Genomic DNA, 14,594 nt, shown 5'->3' on the forward strand with positions numbered 1-14,594 from the left:
TAGTAATGTTGACGGCACTAAATTACCAAGTCATTGCCACAATTCTATTTTCACACATACCTAATAGTAGAAATAACTGACTACGGACACACCTACTGAATTTTTAGGCTTAGTTATGTGGTTGCTCTCTTGTATTGTTCTAATACCAAGACTGACTTTCAAGGTTGAATCAGGTAGTAACAAAAACATTTTGCTTAACCCCTAAACCACTTAATAGCTCTTTGATCTGCAGTATGACTCGACAGCAATTTTACGGTTGATGTACCTGCGCATTTGAATATAATTACAGAAATATGAGCTTATGAATTGCTCATTCAATGATTAATCAAAATAATAACATTAAAAAAAAACATTTAGATATTTTTACCCTTTGAAAAAAGTGAAGGTTTCCAAATCTAAAGGCAAAAGTATCAGCTTGTTACCGATATCGTAGTCAAAAGTGTATCTTTTAAATTAATTTTTTTCAATATAACTCTTTAATGTAATCTTCACCAAGCACTCTGGTTACCAAGGAGCTTAAGTTGACATGGATTAGCCACGATGGATTAACTACCCGTACTCATTTACATTCTGTCATTTTCCACCGATATCATAAAATAGCTATACTGTAAGTAGAAGCCACATCTACCAAAAGAACTCCATAACACTTTAATATACTTTAAACCGAAGCACCTACTCTTCGTAAACTGTAAAAAGTCGTCTGCCTGGAGCACTCATTCCTGCTGCTTGTTTGTTAAAATAGGTGTGACCAGTCACACCTATTTTAACGTCCCGGGCGTAACATGATAACGTGATATCCATCATCATCATTTCAATGACATGGAACAGAATATTTTCTAGACATCCGGTGATGAGCACCGTCATTGAAGAAACAATATATGTAATTATTGGCTACGGAACCCTAGAATTAGATTAGTGTTATATATATAGTATATACAGATGGCACGGCGGGGGCGTCAGGCCCAGTTGTTATTGCTAATTGACCCGACGTACGCGACATTCTGCTAAATGATTCGCCACCTCGACACCTCTAAGTAGCCCTTGTAAGAAATAGGTCTCTCATCGACTACGTGAAAATTGTATCAATTAGACGTAGATTATTATGTTTTATGCGTAATATTGTACTACGCAATATTTTGAAAGAATATTTGGATCAGTACATTGACAATTAATTATCTACTTATATCACTCAAAAGAAGAGTTAAACAGGCTTAACGTTTCAGTTCAAAACACTATAGTTATTCGTGGAATAAACTAGAAAAAATAAAATAGAATTATATTCAAATATATATGTCAAAATAGTTTGTATTGTACTATTATAGATTACTTTTCCCTCTTGTATAAACTATTTTAGATATTCGACTGTTTTATCCCTTTCTTTTATGTTGTAGTTATTATTAATAAATGGTTTGTTTTAACATTATTTTTTTCATAAGAATTTTATTTAAATAGGTATTTAAAAAGATTCATCATAAATTATGTTTGTTGTAACTTCATTCCATTTTTAATTCGGATTCGGATTTTTTAAGGCGGAAAACAGTAATAAATTGTTGATAATGAAAAGGCGCGAGAGGTTGCATTTGTCACAGATTGAAAATAAATTGAATTGTAAAATAATTTTTAAAACAAATTACCAACAGATTCAATTTATACATTCATTAATAACGAATATTCAGATACTATATACAAAGTCATCTGTATAGATAGGTAGATATATCTGTCTGAATTATTTCTACCAGCAATCGGTGCGCGTTTTTCAAACCGAACCTATTGAAGTTAAAATATAATATATGATAGTAAAATATATAAGTAATATATAAGTGATTTTTAATGCTTATGTATGCATGTAAAGAATAAAGAGAAAAAAAAATACAGAATAAAAAATAAATTTATTAAACAACAATATTTTCCTAAGTACTGGCGTTTAGATAATGTAAAATAGGTTCGTCTGTTTCATATATCTCTTGTAGCGTTTCTAATACTAGGAACTGAATATAATCGACCTGAAACAAAAAAAAACAATATGTTAGCGTGTACCCACCATAGTCTACAATGATGTCGCGAAAACAACAATATGGCGATTGTACGAAACTTTTCCTCATGGAGAAATTCCACTTACGTCAATATTAATACATAAGTATTAATATCTCGCTGACCCACACAACTTCGCCTGCGTTACATTTTCCCCATTTTTACAGGTCTGCTGATTGACCATAGCATGATGTTATATACCTTAATCTTTCTCGAGACCATAGGGATCTGACATTATAATATTTTTTAAAATCTATATCTATGTAGTACCGGATATTATCCAAAACATCCAATCTCATAAACTTTACTACATAATAGATATGATATTAGTAAATGTTTATAAAATATTTCGTAAAATTCGCAGTAGGTATGGCTATGGGAAGAATATTTTTTTATAAAAAAAAGTGAGCAAACCCATTTTTAATAAAGTCTTGAATATAAACAGATCTGTAACTTGATTTAATTTGTTAACTGAATCTCAACTTATCTACGTACCTGAAGTAATTAGAGAAAACAGTCATATGTATGTTATGCGAACTCCCGTATCGCAATTAACTTCATTAGTGCCGTTGGCAGTATATAATCATACATATTTCGGTGCCTATTGTGCGAATGGGTGTATCTCAAGGATATATTCTTGGGCCATTGTTATCCTTATTTTATATAAACGATCTCATTTTTGCTATGTTGGTGGTACCCCACATGCATTGCCATTCTGGAGGAAAGAAATGTCATGCCTACCACCACCAGATAATCTTACTGCCATATATATTGTCATTCGACTGAAACACAGGTAATGAAAAAACAATAATCTAGTGGTGAGACATCTTACTTTTAATGGTCGCAGGTTCGATTCCTACGGTACAAACATTTGCATCTATAATATAATTTGTATCTAAAAAATGTATCTATTTATACCTATAAAATTTCTAGTACCCCTTCTAGTACTATAAGCTTTCTTGAGACTAGATGGCGGTGTCTGAAATGTCTTGAGGTATTAATATGATTATTTAAAATATGAAGTGTTTCGTAGTACATCCAAGGTTTTAGGATGGTGTCACTTACCTGATGCGGTGGACAGTAACCGTCATCTGTAGATCTGGCGATGGTGATTATAACAGGCGGGGGCAGTCTCTTCAAAAGTAGCGCCAAGGACTCTTTAATCATGGTCTCTATTCCTTCTTTTGTGTTAATGTAATGGGGAAGCCCTCCCTGGTCTCTGGTACAGCCTGCTGCAAATACTGCCCACCAATCAGGCTTCTCGTTAAGACGTTCTGCTTCCACAGAGACGGCCGTCACTATGTCCATTACCTAGATAATAAACAGTATATATATATTACGCGAAGAAGGGTTCATTAGCAATTTGTTAAACATCAAGACGATTTACATTTACATTTACCATCCCCCCATCACCGAAACCATCGTGATGATTACTGGAGAATTCGCTGGTGCACTAGCGATACCGTCAGCGAAAAAAATGGAGTATTCCATATTTAATTTATTAAAAAAAATATGGTCTCCTACTTACAAATTTCGCAGATAAGGTGTCATGTTAAGATTAAACAAAAAGTTTTAATTAAGGATGATCATAATATATGTTTATGCAAACAAAATATTGTACAGTGCATAAAAAACAGATAAAACATTTACCACCCCTCCGATCGATTCCACGTCCAATTCAAACTGGGATCGAAATTACGACGGCCTGAGTCGAGGTTCGAACCCGTAGCGGTTCCATCAAACTAAAGTCGTATCCATCAGGCAGGAGTTGGCCTTCAGCCTCTCCATAAGTCCTTCCTTCGAGTGCCATCTGCACTCCCCCCTCCCCGAAGCTATAAAGGCAAGCTGCGCCAAACGACAGACTACTCTAATCCGAAAAACAATTACCATTTTGAAAGTATGAGACTTCTCTCCTGAATAATTCTGTAAATCGCCATGTTCTTCTAAATGCTGAAATATATTTTCCAGTTCTTTTAGTTGAGCCTCCCGTGATTCAATAACTTTTTCTATTGTAGATACATCATCGTTTTCAGGAATCTTAAAACTAAAAATAGGTTCTAGACGATCATATAATCCTATATTCTCGTACAAGCTTAAGAATGGATTTCCTGTGCTGAAAAAATCTAAATCTATATCAAGCACATAGGGTTGACAAATATTCATAGCGTCGATTACTTTATTCAACTCCTGTTCATTATTTCTTTTTAATTTTAAATTAGAGAACTCTGCTACTGTTAATGTGAATTTTCTAGCGTTCTTTAATTCTGTGGAATATAAAGCGTCGGATATATAATACGGTTCCTTGCTGTCTACACGGAGCAGCCCTGTATAGGGATGATCGCCAACTTGTATAACACGAGATCCGTCCGTGAATTGTTTGGCCCAAGGCGGACGAAGCCAAATCACGTGATCGATGTGTCCAGCAGCTACGGCTGGCACTATCCAATTTTCTATTTGTAGTAACGGCAAAAGTTTCCTCCCTGAACGTGCTTCTTCACCTTTCAATTTTCTATCAACGAGCATATCTGGATGAGCATCTAAATGTAATAAGGCGGTGCCTTCGATAGGTAGCTTTTTCCCACCGATGGCTGAATATATAAACTGCAACGCATCATTGTGCTCCTCGACAACGTAAATGGGAACCTTTTTGAAACGCTTCATTGGCTGAACGGAACTTTGTTCTTTGATTTCGGTCATTGCGGCTAAAAGTTCACCTCATTGTTGCGTTGTAGATAATTGACTCTGAAAAATTATTATACCTGTAAATTTTAAACACTATGTCAATTTTAACGGATTGCAGCAAACAAATTATATGTATTGTATTTATAATTGTGATAGATAATTATATCAATAAAAAATCATCGTCTCTCTGAACATCATATCCTTGACTGAGACAAGTGTCGTTTTACTTATTTAGTCTATCCGAGGGCTCTTTAAATATGGGTCAAGGTTTTTTGTCGGAAAAACCAGAGGGAAGTTCCACCATTTCCACCCCGCCCGCTACTCGCGGCAACTGCGCACTTGTTAGAGCCTATTTGTTGACTTTGTTCTACAATTTGTAACGTCGCAACGGTTCGCAAGGACAGTGATAGATAGAGTACACATAAACAAACCGATCCCTCCAATATTGTGTGCAATATCCACACATAGAGCAAACAGTAATAAATTTTATATGATCGGATTCTTTTACGTAATGATGGAGTACGAGGATATAATAGGTAGACCTACAGTGTCGTTGACTAAAAATAGGTTCTATAATGAAATATTTGAAGGGATACAACAACAAGCATGTCAAGGTGTCGAAAAAGTAATCCTATACAGAGCATAGCGTGGGTGGTCGTGGGTCTCATCAAAACGGTTCTCTAAATGTTTCCCATTAGCGTCGGCAAACTTCCGGGCGGCGTGATGCGTAGATGCGCGCGGCCGCTGCGGCTCAACGGCGGGAGGGCAGGGACGGCGGGTGCGGGCGCAGGGTGTTGTGACGGCTGCCGGGGTCGATAATGCGCGTCACTGACGTCACTACGCTACTACACCCGCCCAAACATGGCCCCCCGTTCCTCACCCTCGTGACCTATTGCGCCGTTACGCCCACCTGGGTCAAGGTGCGGAAGCCGCACTGGACCCGCCCGGATGTTGGCAAAGCTGATCTCTTGTCGCATCAATGTCCCATATTAAGCTGACACAACACACATCTATCGCCTTATTTGTATTACGTAACTAGCTGTTATCCGCGTCTTCGTCCGCGAAGAATTTAACTTTTTTTATTAAAATAAATATAATTTCTAAGATATCTTCGAGTGAATGTCCCATCAAAATCGATACAGCCATTTTAGAGATTAATTAGTCACAACAATTAGACATACTGTCGGGGAATTTATTTTAAAATAATTTTATTATGTAAGTATGCTATGTATAATATATATATGTGCATTTAGTTTCAAAGCTTTTAATTTGAAATTATACACAGACACAGACTTTAATTTCATTTTATGATGATGATGATGATCTGATCATTGGATCAGATCATCACCATCATCATAAATTCCAAGAGCATTCACTTTCCAAGAGCTCCTTTTTGTATTAATATCATCTTAATTAATTTGATATAATTGTTTGATATAATTCTACAAATGACTCAGTATTATTTTATTATATTATTAAGCCAAATAAAAGCTATAGTAAGCCTTTAATATAGTAAGCCTTCTAATGGAAGGAATTTCAACTGCTTGTTCTAAATCTGTTCTAGTATTTTCATTTATAATTCTGTCGCTTTCTTTATAGCAGCACTTTTCTGTCTACATGTTTATATTCCAGTGTGAAAATATCTAAAGTTAGTATTTTTTTAAGGGATGATAATGGATTGGTGCTTCTGCCTGCTCTAATGGTTTACGCTGGCGGGGCACCAGTGGAGGATGATAAGATGAGCATGAGGTCAGGTCAGTTAGCCCATCGTAACAAATTTACCAGGAATTTATCACGATGGTTTCCAGGGGGAACCATGTGGAGGTCAACCTAACATGGTACATTGCTAGTAATGGAGTCATGAGTCCACATTACTAACAATCCCCTTCCCCCAATAAGTTAGTATTTGAGTTTGTATCTAATAATCTTTCAGATACCTCTCAACCTGCAAACAGTGACAGTCCAAGTAAGTAGCATGATGGCATAGGCAAAGAAAACAACATAACATTTGCAGTGACAAATTGAACATATATATGGCAAACCTAGTCCTATGCACCACAAAAATCTGATTTTGCCAAACTAAAAAAAAAATGCCACTACACATCCTATGTGGTTGTAGCGCACTCATGCTAAACATAATATCTCTTTTGGAAAGTTTATACTCTATCCTGCGGAGATAAAAACCATCACTGCTAAGAATATACTTCAATTTGTTTCCCTGACAGATCTAGGTAGCGAACTCTGAAAAAGGATGAGCACAATAGATCTATTTGATAGATGGTCTTTTTCTGTCACTAATGTAATAAAATTAATTTTAAATTTGAACATACATTAACAGTGAAGTCCTCAATTATAACTACACTTAAATAATAATAAACACATCAACAAACTAGGGTTTTAGAGGATGACGGAATAGAAAACTCTTCTGCACCACTCTTCTGTCCACTACTGAAATATGATAAGTTATCTTAATTAAGAGATGCTTAAAAAGTCATAGTAGTGGTTTGCAGGAGGAACCATGTGGAGTTTGCAGATCAAACCAACTAAGAAGAACCATTTCATTTAGTTTGGGAACTTGACATATGATAGACTTTATTAAATGGATATATATTTTACACCGACTGTCACACCATATTAGTATGTAGGTATACATTAGTAGGGGTTGTTTATTATTCATTAGCAAGCCTATATGCTTCATTACAAATGAATCGAAAATACCTGCTGTCAATACAATGAAATTAAATAATAATTTTTTATTTATATTTGCTGAGAGTGAATAACCATTTTTAAAAAAATTGTCTAAATAACTAAAAAGTCAGGCCAACAATCTAAATAAGTTTTGTACACTTCTTTTCAAAAGTAGTTAAATTGAAGTTTATCTTCAATTTAACCACTTTTGAAAAAATATATTTTTTAAATATTATTTTTAATCTACCACTTAATGGCAAAGCAGACATAGCACAAGAAGAATGAAATAGATACTGGCCTGCTCTTTTAAACAAAAACACACCATTAACTTAACAGAAATATGCTATTGATTCCCAATTTATTACTAAGCATGGAAACCAGAAACAATATACGACAAATTTTATGAAAGCGTAACAGATTAAACTCATTGTCATTTATAATATTAGATTTATATTATGGTATATCAAATTATAAAATGAGTTACATACACTTCTATTGTTGTGACATTTTTGAGACTGATTAAATCATGAGACGAATAGACGAATTTGAATAAATTTATTAACTTATGGTGGCACAATGAGTCAACATTAAATATTATAATAATCAATATGATACGGCATTAATAATTACTTAAAATATATCAATAACAAAATAAAAACCGTAGGAATTGGTTAGAAAATGTATATATTTTTTATTTATTTATATTTTACGGCCTTGGAGGCCTTGGAGGCCTTTTAGCCCAACATTTAAGTAATGTTACCCGATACATTTTTTTTATAATACACATTTTTTAATAAACTATAAAAGGACTACTATACTAGGAACTATAAATTCTCGTAATACTAACATAAATTTATTTATATTTTACTAACCATACCGACGCGCAAGTATATTTTGTTGACATTTATGTTTAATTTGTTCGTAATACTTCGTTGGAATAATGTTCGAATTGGAAATTCGATTAAAATCAGTAGAATACCCACCAAGTGAGAGATCATGCAACACTGTCTTTGAAAGACATGGCACAGATATGATAATGCTGGGTTTAAATTTAAAAAAACTAGAAAATGGCTAATGGCAACACATATCGTTGGACCCATAAGAAATTGGATTGGCTGGACTTTCCAGCTTCACCGGACAAGAGATAATACTAGGAATTCCGCACGCTTGTGATCGTCACTGAAGCAACAAATTACATTATCTAATGCAATTAATTTAATTAAATATGCAATCAATAAATCAAGTGTTTTATAAATATCATATCTTAGTTAATCGATCATTCCTAAAATGTTATTGTAACTGTACGCGGAGTACTTCATTTCTTTAAGTACTGATTACCCCTCCGCCGTAGCTCTAATAGAAGAAAAATGGTTATGCCTCCGTTGTCCCAATGATTTCTTATCATCCATTTTGATATCTATAAATAAAAAATACTCATATTGCTTTCCTACCTCCTTATAAAATACAATATTTATATTTTTTAAACATCGATACTTGTAACCTGCTAGTTTAGAGGATAACGAGATTATTGTATGTTGACTGAAATATTTGATAATATGTACGCCGTCTATTTATGAAATGAAAATAATAAGTAATATATTTAAGTAATACTTGTAAGATTTTTTAATAACATTGGCAAAAATAAATACAAATACATGCAGCGTTCAATGGTGCCAGTTTAACTGTATTTTTCAGTTAGAATGGTAGCTCGGTCTTAGCTTCTAAATTAATTACTTGTAAAATGAATGTTATGCTGCAATTGGGTACTGAGCATATAATCATAATTTTAGAAGCAGTTTTTGACGATAAAATGATTTAATCATAAAAATGAATAACTTTGCTCCGATGTATGGTCATCGGAAAAAGTATTAAAAAAAAAACAATTATGCTGAAAACTATTACGGTATTCTATTTCTCTCATATAGTATTCCCATTATTGTGCATTAAGTGCGAGGTTAACTGTTTGTTATAAGGTAGGTATGTGGTGTGGGACCAGTGAACGACAAGAATAGTTAGGTTAGTTAGCCGTACCTAATCGTGACTATGGTCACAATGTTTTGGTGTCCAGGGGGGCTGAAATAATATAATTATAGTTATTTAAAAATATTGCAACTTGGTGGGTTAATTTTTTTTATTTATGTACTTATAATGGAAATTATCAAGGTATTTTATCAGGGATATAAGAAAATAAAACTGCAAATTTTATTATTAAACCTAAATATAAATTTATTTGTAATATGTATTTTCTCTATAATATGGAAGTTACAAACTGGGTCCAAATTAAAATGTCTCATGATTACTTATTAAACAAAAATCTTTGACAAATCAGATTCTATCCTCTCAATGATTTAAAAAAAAATAATGACATCTATTTCTTGCGGAACACAATACACAATCTATCACTAAATTAATGTATATTAGTGTGCTTACAAATACATTGACGGTACATTTATTTTTTAAAATAATTATACAACAGTCGATCAAATTCTTAATTATCTCTTCCTTTTTATTCAATCTGAGACTTTTGAGACTTGCACCTATTTTGCTTTATATAAAGTATTCAGTTACGTGAAAACCACCGCTTATTCTAACTTGACATCAGCAAAAGTGTCATCTAGTACTTAACCTAATACAATAACTTTAGATCAATCAAGGTCATTAAGAAATATGAATATTAGTAGATTTAATCTACTCCATTTGCTTTGTTATCAGATGGATACTTGTATTAATTACGAATATAAAATTACTTATCAACTAACATATGTTGCAGGGTGGGTGAGTGCTTTAAACTCTTACATAATTCTATATTTACCCACACAAGTGAACGACATTTGTACTTTGTTCACCAACTGACAAATGAATAGGAAAAGCCTTGTATGGCAGTGAAAACTCCTTCGCAATTTCTTTAACTTGATATAATCCATTAAGCTTGATACTGTCTTATTACCACAATTTAATTTATGTCTTGAAAACAATATATATGATAAAGTAACTGATGCAGAATTAACAAAAATTTTGCTACAATTTCCTGAGCTTTAGGCTCATGTATTATCTAAAACTAGCGTACTGCCCACTAATAAAAGAAATTCATATGCAACAAATTAAATTCTGAAGTACATTGGAATACATTTGCAGAAATAAAATGTATTAACCATATAGTAAAAATAAACGAACATTGAAGTACCGAAGTGTCAGTGACTAACGTAAAATACACCATAATCTAGCATCTCGTTAAAGAAACGCTGCGGAAAATAGTGAGGGAGGATGCCCACAGGGCAGAATGTGTAGCTCCGGACGAGTGAAGCGTGAGGCACCGAGTGGCGAGCGGCTGTCCGCTGCACGTTACATGATGCGGCAGTTCTCTTCACCCTCCCGGATTTCGCCCAACTGGAAATACATTATAATTATAATAACATATCAAATTATCACACAGATAAATAACTTTTATTTAGTTATATTAATATTTTCTGGTAAATAAAACAATAAGAATAATAGTAGAAAATCACGTATATATTTATCTATTCTAACATTTGATTAATTAACTAATTAAAAAAGAATAACTTCTAACATTTCGATTTCTGTTGAAACGCATCAGAACAGATATATAAAATAATAACTTGCGGTATTTAAATTAATAAATAAAAAAAATAGCGCTTAATAAGTATATTTATTACTAAGCATTTTTGTATTATAACTATAAAGTATAAATACAACATACGGCTAAAAAATAAAATTCAGGTAAGATGTAACAAATTATTTATATTGTCAGACAGAAGAAAACTAGAAGACTATGAAAGAATTTATGGCCATTAATATAAAAAAAAATAATATGAAATTAAGATTATTATAATTTTTTAATTTTAAATAGTATTATAACAAATTATACCTAGTTCGTATTATTATAGAAATAAACCTTAATCATATAATAATAACAATTATGTTAATAATCCTCCTTACTGAATAAGGTTTTAGTATTGTAATCTAGAACAAACAATTATAATATATTATTATAATTTAATAACAGAATATATTAAAATAATAGAACTCATTGTATTCTTATGTGTATTACAATTAGAAGTTCATTCTACTCCAATCGAGTACCTGATCACGACGGGGGAATTTGTGCGCGAGTTCACGGTGTCTTTGGGCGCTGGTGCTCACTTGCCGCCGCTGTCTCTCAGAAATGGCTACCTCCTGTAAATTTCAAAAAGTCTCGTCATTAATAATTAAATCAATTACATCATGTTTAAATGAGGATCATGTATGTATACATAAAAAAGAAATGTTTATTTTTTATGCCACTCTGATATTATTATATTATGTAACTGGTTAATCAAAAATATGTTTATATTTGTAGTTGTGTCATTGTACTATTTTGTTACTGACCTTCCTGATCCTTCAAACAAATCTCTATATTTTCTTACATGACAATTTACAAATATAAAAAATAAACATGTTTACCTCCTGGTCATTGTTGAGGAGTGCTGTGGTGAAGTTATCGGCCACAAACCACTTCTGTCCCTTCATGACGATGTGATGCGGAGGGTCGTGGTCGGCACCGGCGTCAGCAGACCACACGGTGGCCACCGTGCCAGGCTCCAACTTCACGGTGCGGTGGAATTTGAACACCGTCTCCTGGTCGCCGGCCTTACGGATGATCTGGTAACCGCCAAGGCTCAGCTCCTGAGGGTAAAAATTTAGGTTTAATTTAATTTAATTTATACTTACACAGTTATAATAAAAAGTAATAAGGTAAAAATGTACTTTTACAGATACTAAGAAATACATATTTTTTATTTATATTAATAAGGATTGGTTTTATAAATAGATTAAAAATGTTTAACATATTTACACTTATAATATTGAATACTTAGAAATTAGTACTGATAAACAGTACTTTTCTAGATGTTGGCTTGATAAGATACAGAGGTGTCAGCAGGCAGTAAATAATCGTATATTTATTTTTCCCCGGCATGAAATTTATAGTCCACGTCTCATTCTGATGTATAAACTATATTACTTATTATAGTATATTATTAAATATAAACAACACTTATATATGAATTAATATACATATATAACCTTAGTTAAGTCCCTTTTGTATTTGTTTTTTTGGCACAATAAAGTTATTATATATAATTATAATTACTGTAAAGTTACATCAAAATCCGTGGAGTGTATTTGCGGGAGAGAGTAACAAACATCCATCCATACTCACCGACTTTCGCGTTTATGATATGAACAATAAATAAGATAACAATAATGGTACCTTCTTGCCCTTGTTGCGTATCTTGACGAAGGTCCCGTCGGGGCAGGCCTCGGCGACCTCGAGGTCCCCGTGGCGCTGGCGGTGACGCTGTAGTCGCTGAGGCTGCGCTCCTCGGTCTCGTCGAGCAGCGTGCGCTTGCGCGCGGCCCGCAGCGGCGTGGCGCGGCGGCCCGGGGTGAGGCGGCCCGAGCTGCCGATGCCGCTGGACGCCGCGCCCGACGCGCGCGACTCGCGCCCCGGAGACTGCGACGTCAGGTTCAGCCTGCGCATACCGACTCCATATAGACCGACATATATCGACTAACTTTCGAATGTCTCTTAGATGTCCCGGACTCGCGCCCCGGGGATATCAGTTTCAGCCTGCACATACCTATAGACTCGATATAAACGAACATCTCTAAACGAACTTCCGAATGTCCATTTGCAGGTAGAACCCGTATTATTCTTGGATGTAAACTTTTCGACTTTATTAAGTTAAGTTATGTAGTTTTATACTACTTAGTCCAGGTAATTTTTTAATCTTTGAACAACCTGGACGGTCATACAATTTGTTGTGATTGTTTGAACATCTAGGTTTAACAAAACGTGAAGTAAAAACGTTGTACCCCTTTTTATAAAAATGACTCGGATGGTAGAGTATGAAATTTCGTACATTTATAGTTTACATAGAGTACAGAATGCTAAAAACTTAAAATTTTGATTTATAAAGAATGTCATTAGATACACATACACATATAGAAGTTACATCTTTGACAATAGATTCTTAATAATGTTCAAACTAATAATTTAAATTAATTATGATCTAATTTCGACCATTGAAGTATGGAAAATTTTATAGTCATTGATTAACATTGTTAAAAATTATAAGTGTTAGTCACTGTGACATGTCACTTTAGCTATATGGCTAACTAGCCAAGCCGGTTAACTACCTTTGATTTTAAGTAGCAGTATTAATATACACGGATCAATTATAGAGGAATAATTAAATTGAATATGAAATAATGTTTACCTGTCCTCTTCGCCCTCGAGGAGCGCGCGGTAGGTGGCGATCTCGTGGTCGAGCGTGATCTTGATGTCCATGAGCGTGGTGTACTCGCGCAGCTGGGCGGCCATCTCGTCGCGCAGCCGCGCCAGCTCCTGCTCCAGGGACGCCAGGTCCTCCGCGTGGCGCGCGCGCTCCGCCTCCAGCTGACGCTCCAGTTCACGGCAACGGTTCTGTGGACATTCACTTTCTAAGTCATGGAGACCAAATCTTCACTCATCATACAATTTAATTAAACATCGCCGTGTAGACTGCGAGAAGTCGGAGTTTGGTGTAAATCCCTAGTGGTGGCCTCAGCCTAAAGCCGTATCCATCAGCAGGGAGTTGGTCTTCGCCCGCTCCATAAGTCTTTCCGCGGGTTCGGAGTGCATCTGCAATCTCTCGCTATCGTCCGATGAAGCTACAAAGTTGAGCTGCGGCATCAGATTAGCCCAAAATAAAAAATGTTTGATTTCTTGGTCTCAAGTAGTACAACTCTATATTCAAACTCTATTCATTGCCTGATGATGCCTCGTTTAGAGGCGATACACATGTCGCAATATGGGTGTAGACTCAATAACGGTTGGAATTTGATCACCAATAGAAACGTCATGACGTTTCCAGCAAGTGTGGTCATATTTTCGCACTGAATAACTGTGGTTTCACACAGTGATGGTAGCGGAATTAGACAAAATTATATATGTACATCAATTAAGTAATGAAGTAGTCGTTCGCAAACTATTCACGAATTAGGATTCGATATAGTATTCCCATTATTGTGCATTAAGTGCGAGGTTAACTGTTTGTTATAAGGTAGGTATGTGGTGTGGGACCAGTGAACGACATAAGAATAAAGTTAGGTTAGTTGTTTATGTTTTGGTGTCCAGGGGGGCTGAAATAATAT

At 34.6% G+C, this 14,594-nt stretch overlaps 2 protein-coding genes across 3 annotated transcripts; both read right to left on the reverse strand.

Annotated features, from left to right (window-relative positions):
• Positions 1-1,884: 1,884 nt before the first annotated feature.
• Positions 1,885-4,748, reverse strand: LOC131845865 (UPF0489 protein C5orf22 homolog). Of its 2 annotated transcripts, XR_009357656.1 has the most exons (4): positions 3,919-4,748; positions 3,097-3,342; positions 2,527-2,813; positions 1,918-2,003 (listed from the first exon to the last, which is right to left on the reverse strand). XR_009357656.1 is itself a non-coding variant. In XM_059195007.1 (3 exons), exons 1-3 carry the CDS (start codon positions 4,726-4,728, stop codon positions 1,911-1,913), a joined length of 1,149 nt encoding a protein of 382 aa, XP_059050990.1. In that variant the 5' UTR covers positions 4,729-4,748; the 3' UTR covers positions 1,885-1,910. The 2 variants fall into 2 exon arrangements, 1 of the variants encoding a protein (XP_059050990.1); XM_059195007.1 differs by lacking the exon at positions 2,527-2,813 and having other exon boundaries at positions 1,885-2,003.
• A 5,733-nt stretch (positions 4,749-10,481) lies between these two features.
• Positions 10,482-14,133, reverse strand: LOC131845936 (lamin-B2-like). The gene is made up of 6 exons (XM_059195099.1): positions 14,010-14,133; positions 13,679-13,857; positions 12,671-12,931; positions 11,863-12,084; positions 11,503-11,595; positions 10,482-10,788 (listed from the first exon to the last, which is right to left on the reverse strand). Exons 1-6 carry the CDS (start codon positions 14,131-14,133, stop codon positions 10,744-10,746), a joined length of 924 nt encoding a protein of 307 aa, XP_059051082.1. The 3' UTR covers positions 10,482-10,743.
• Positions 14,134-14,594: the final 461 nt, after the last annotated feature.

Source organism: Achroia grisella, unplaced genomic scaffold, assembly GCF_030625045.1.
Source record: "Achroia grisella isolate CSIRO2021 unplaced genomic scaffold, CSIRO_AGI_Agris_v1 utg487, whole genome shotgun sequence".
NCBI lineage: Eukaryota > Metazoa > Arthropoda > Insecta > Lepidoptera > Pyralidae > Achroia > Achroia grisella.

Bases quoted from the DNA above. Each gene is read 5' to 3' on its own strand.
- LOC131845865 (XM_059195007.1), bottom strand. From the start codon at position 4,728: ATGACCGAAATCAAAGAACAAAGTTCCGTTCAGCCAATGAAGCGTTTC. The intron at 3,343-3,918 runs GTAATTGTTTTT...TTTATTATCTAG, and splicing joins AGTCTCATACTTTCAAAATG to GTAATGGACATAGTGACGGC. The intron at 2,004-3,096 runs GTAAGTGACACC...TTTTTGTTTCAG, and splicing joins GTTACTGTCCACCGCATCAG to GTCGATTATATTCAGTTCCT.
- LOC131845936 (XM_059195099.1), bottom strand. From the start codon at position 14,133: ATGCCGCAGCTCAACTTTGTAGCTTCATCGGACGATAGCGAGAGATTG. The intron at 12,085-12,670 runs GTACCATTATTG...TTTTACCCTCAG, and splicing joins TACGCAACAAGGGCAAGAAG to GAGCTGAGCCTTGGCGGTTA. The intron at 10,789-11,502 runs GTACTCGATTGG...ATGTATTTCCAG, and splicing joins AATTCCCCCGTCGTGATCAG to TTGGGCGAAATCCGGGAGGG.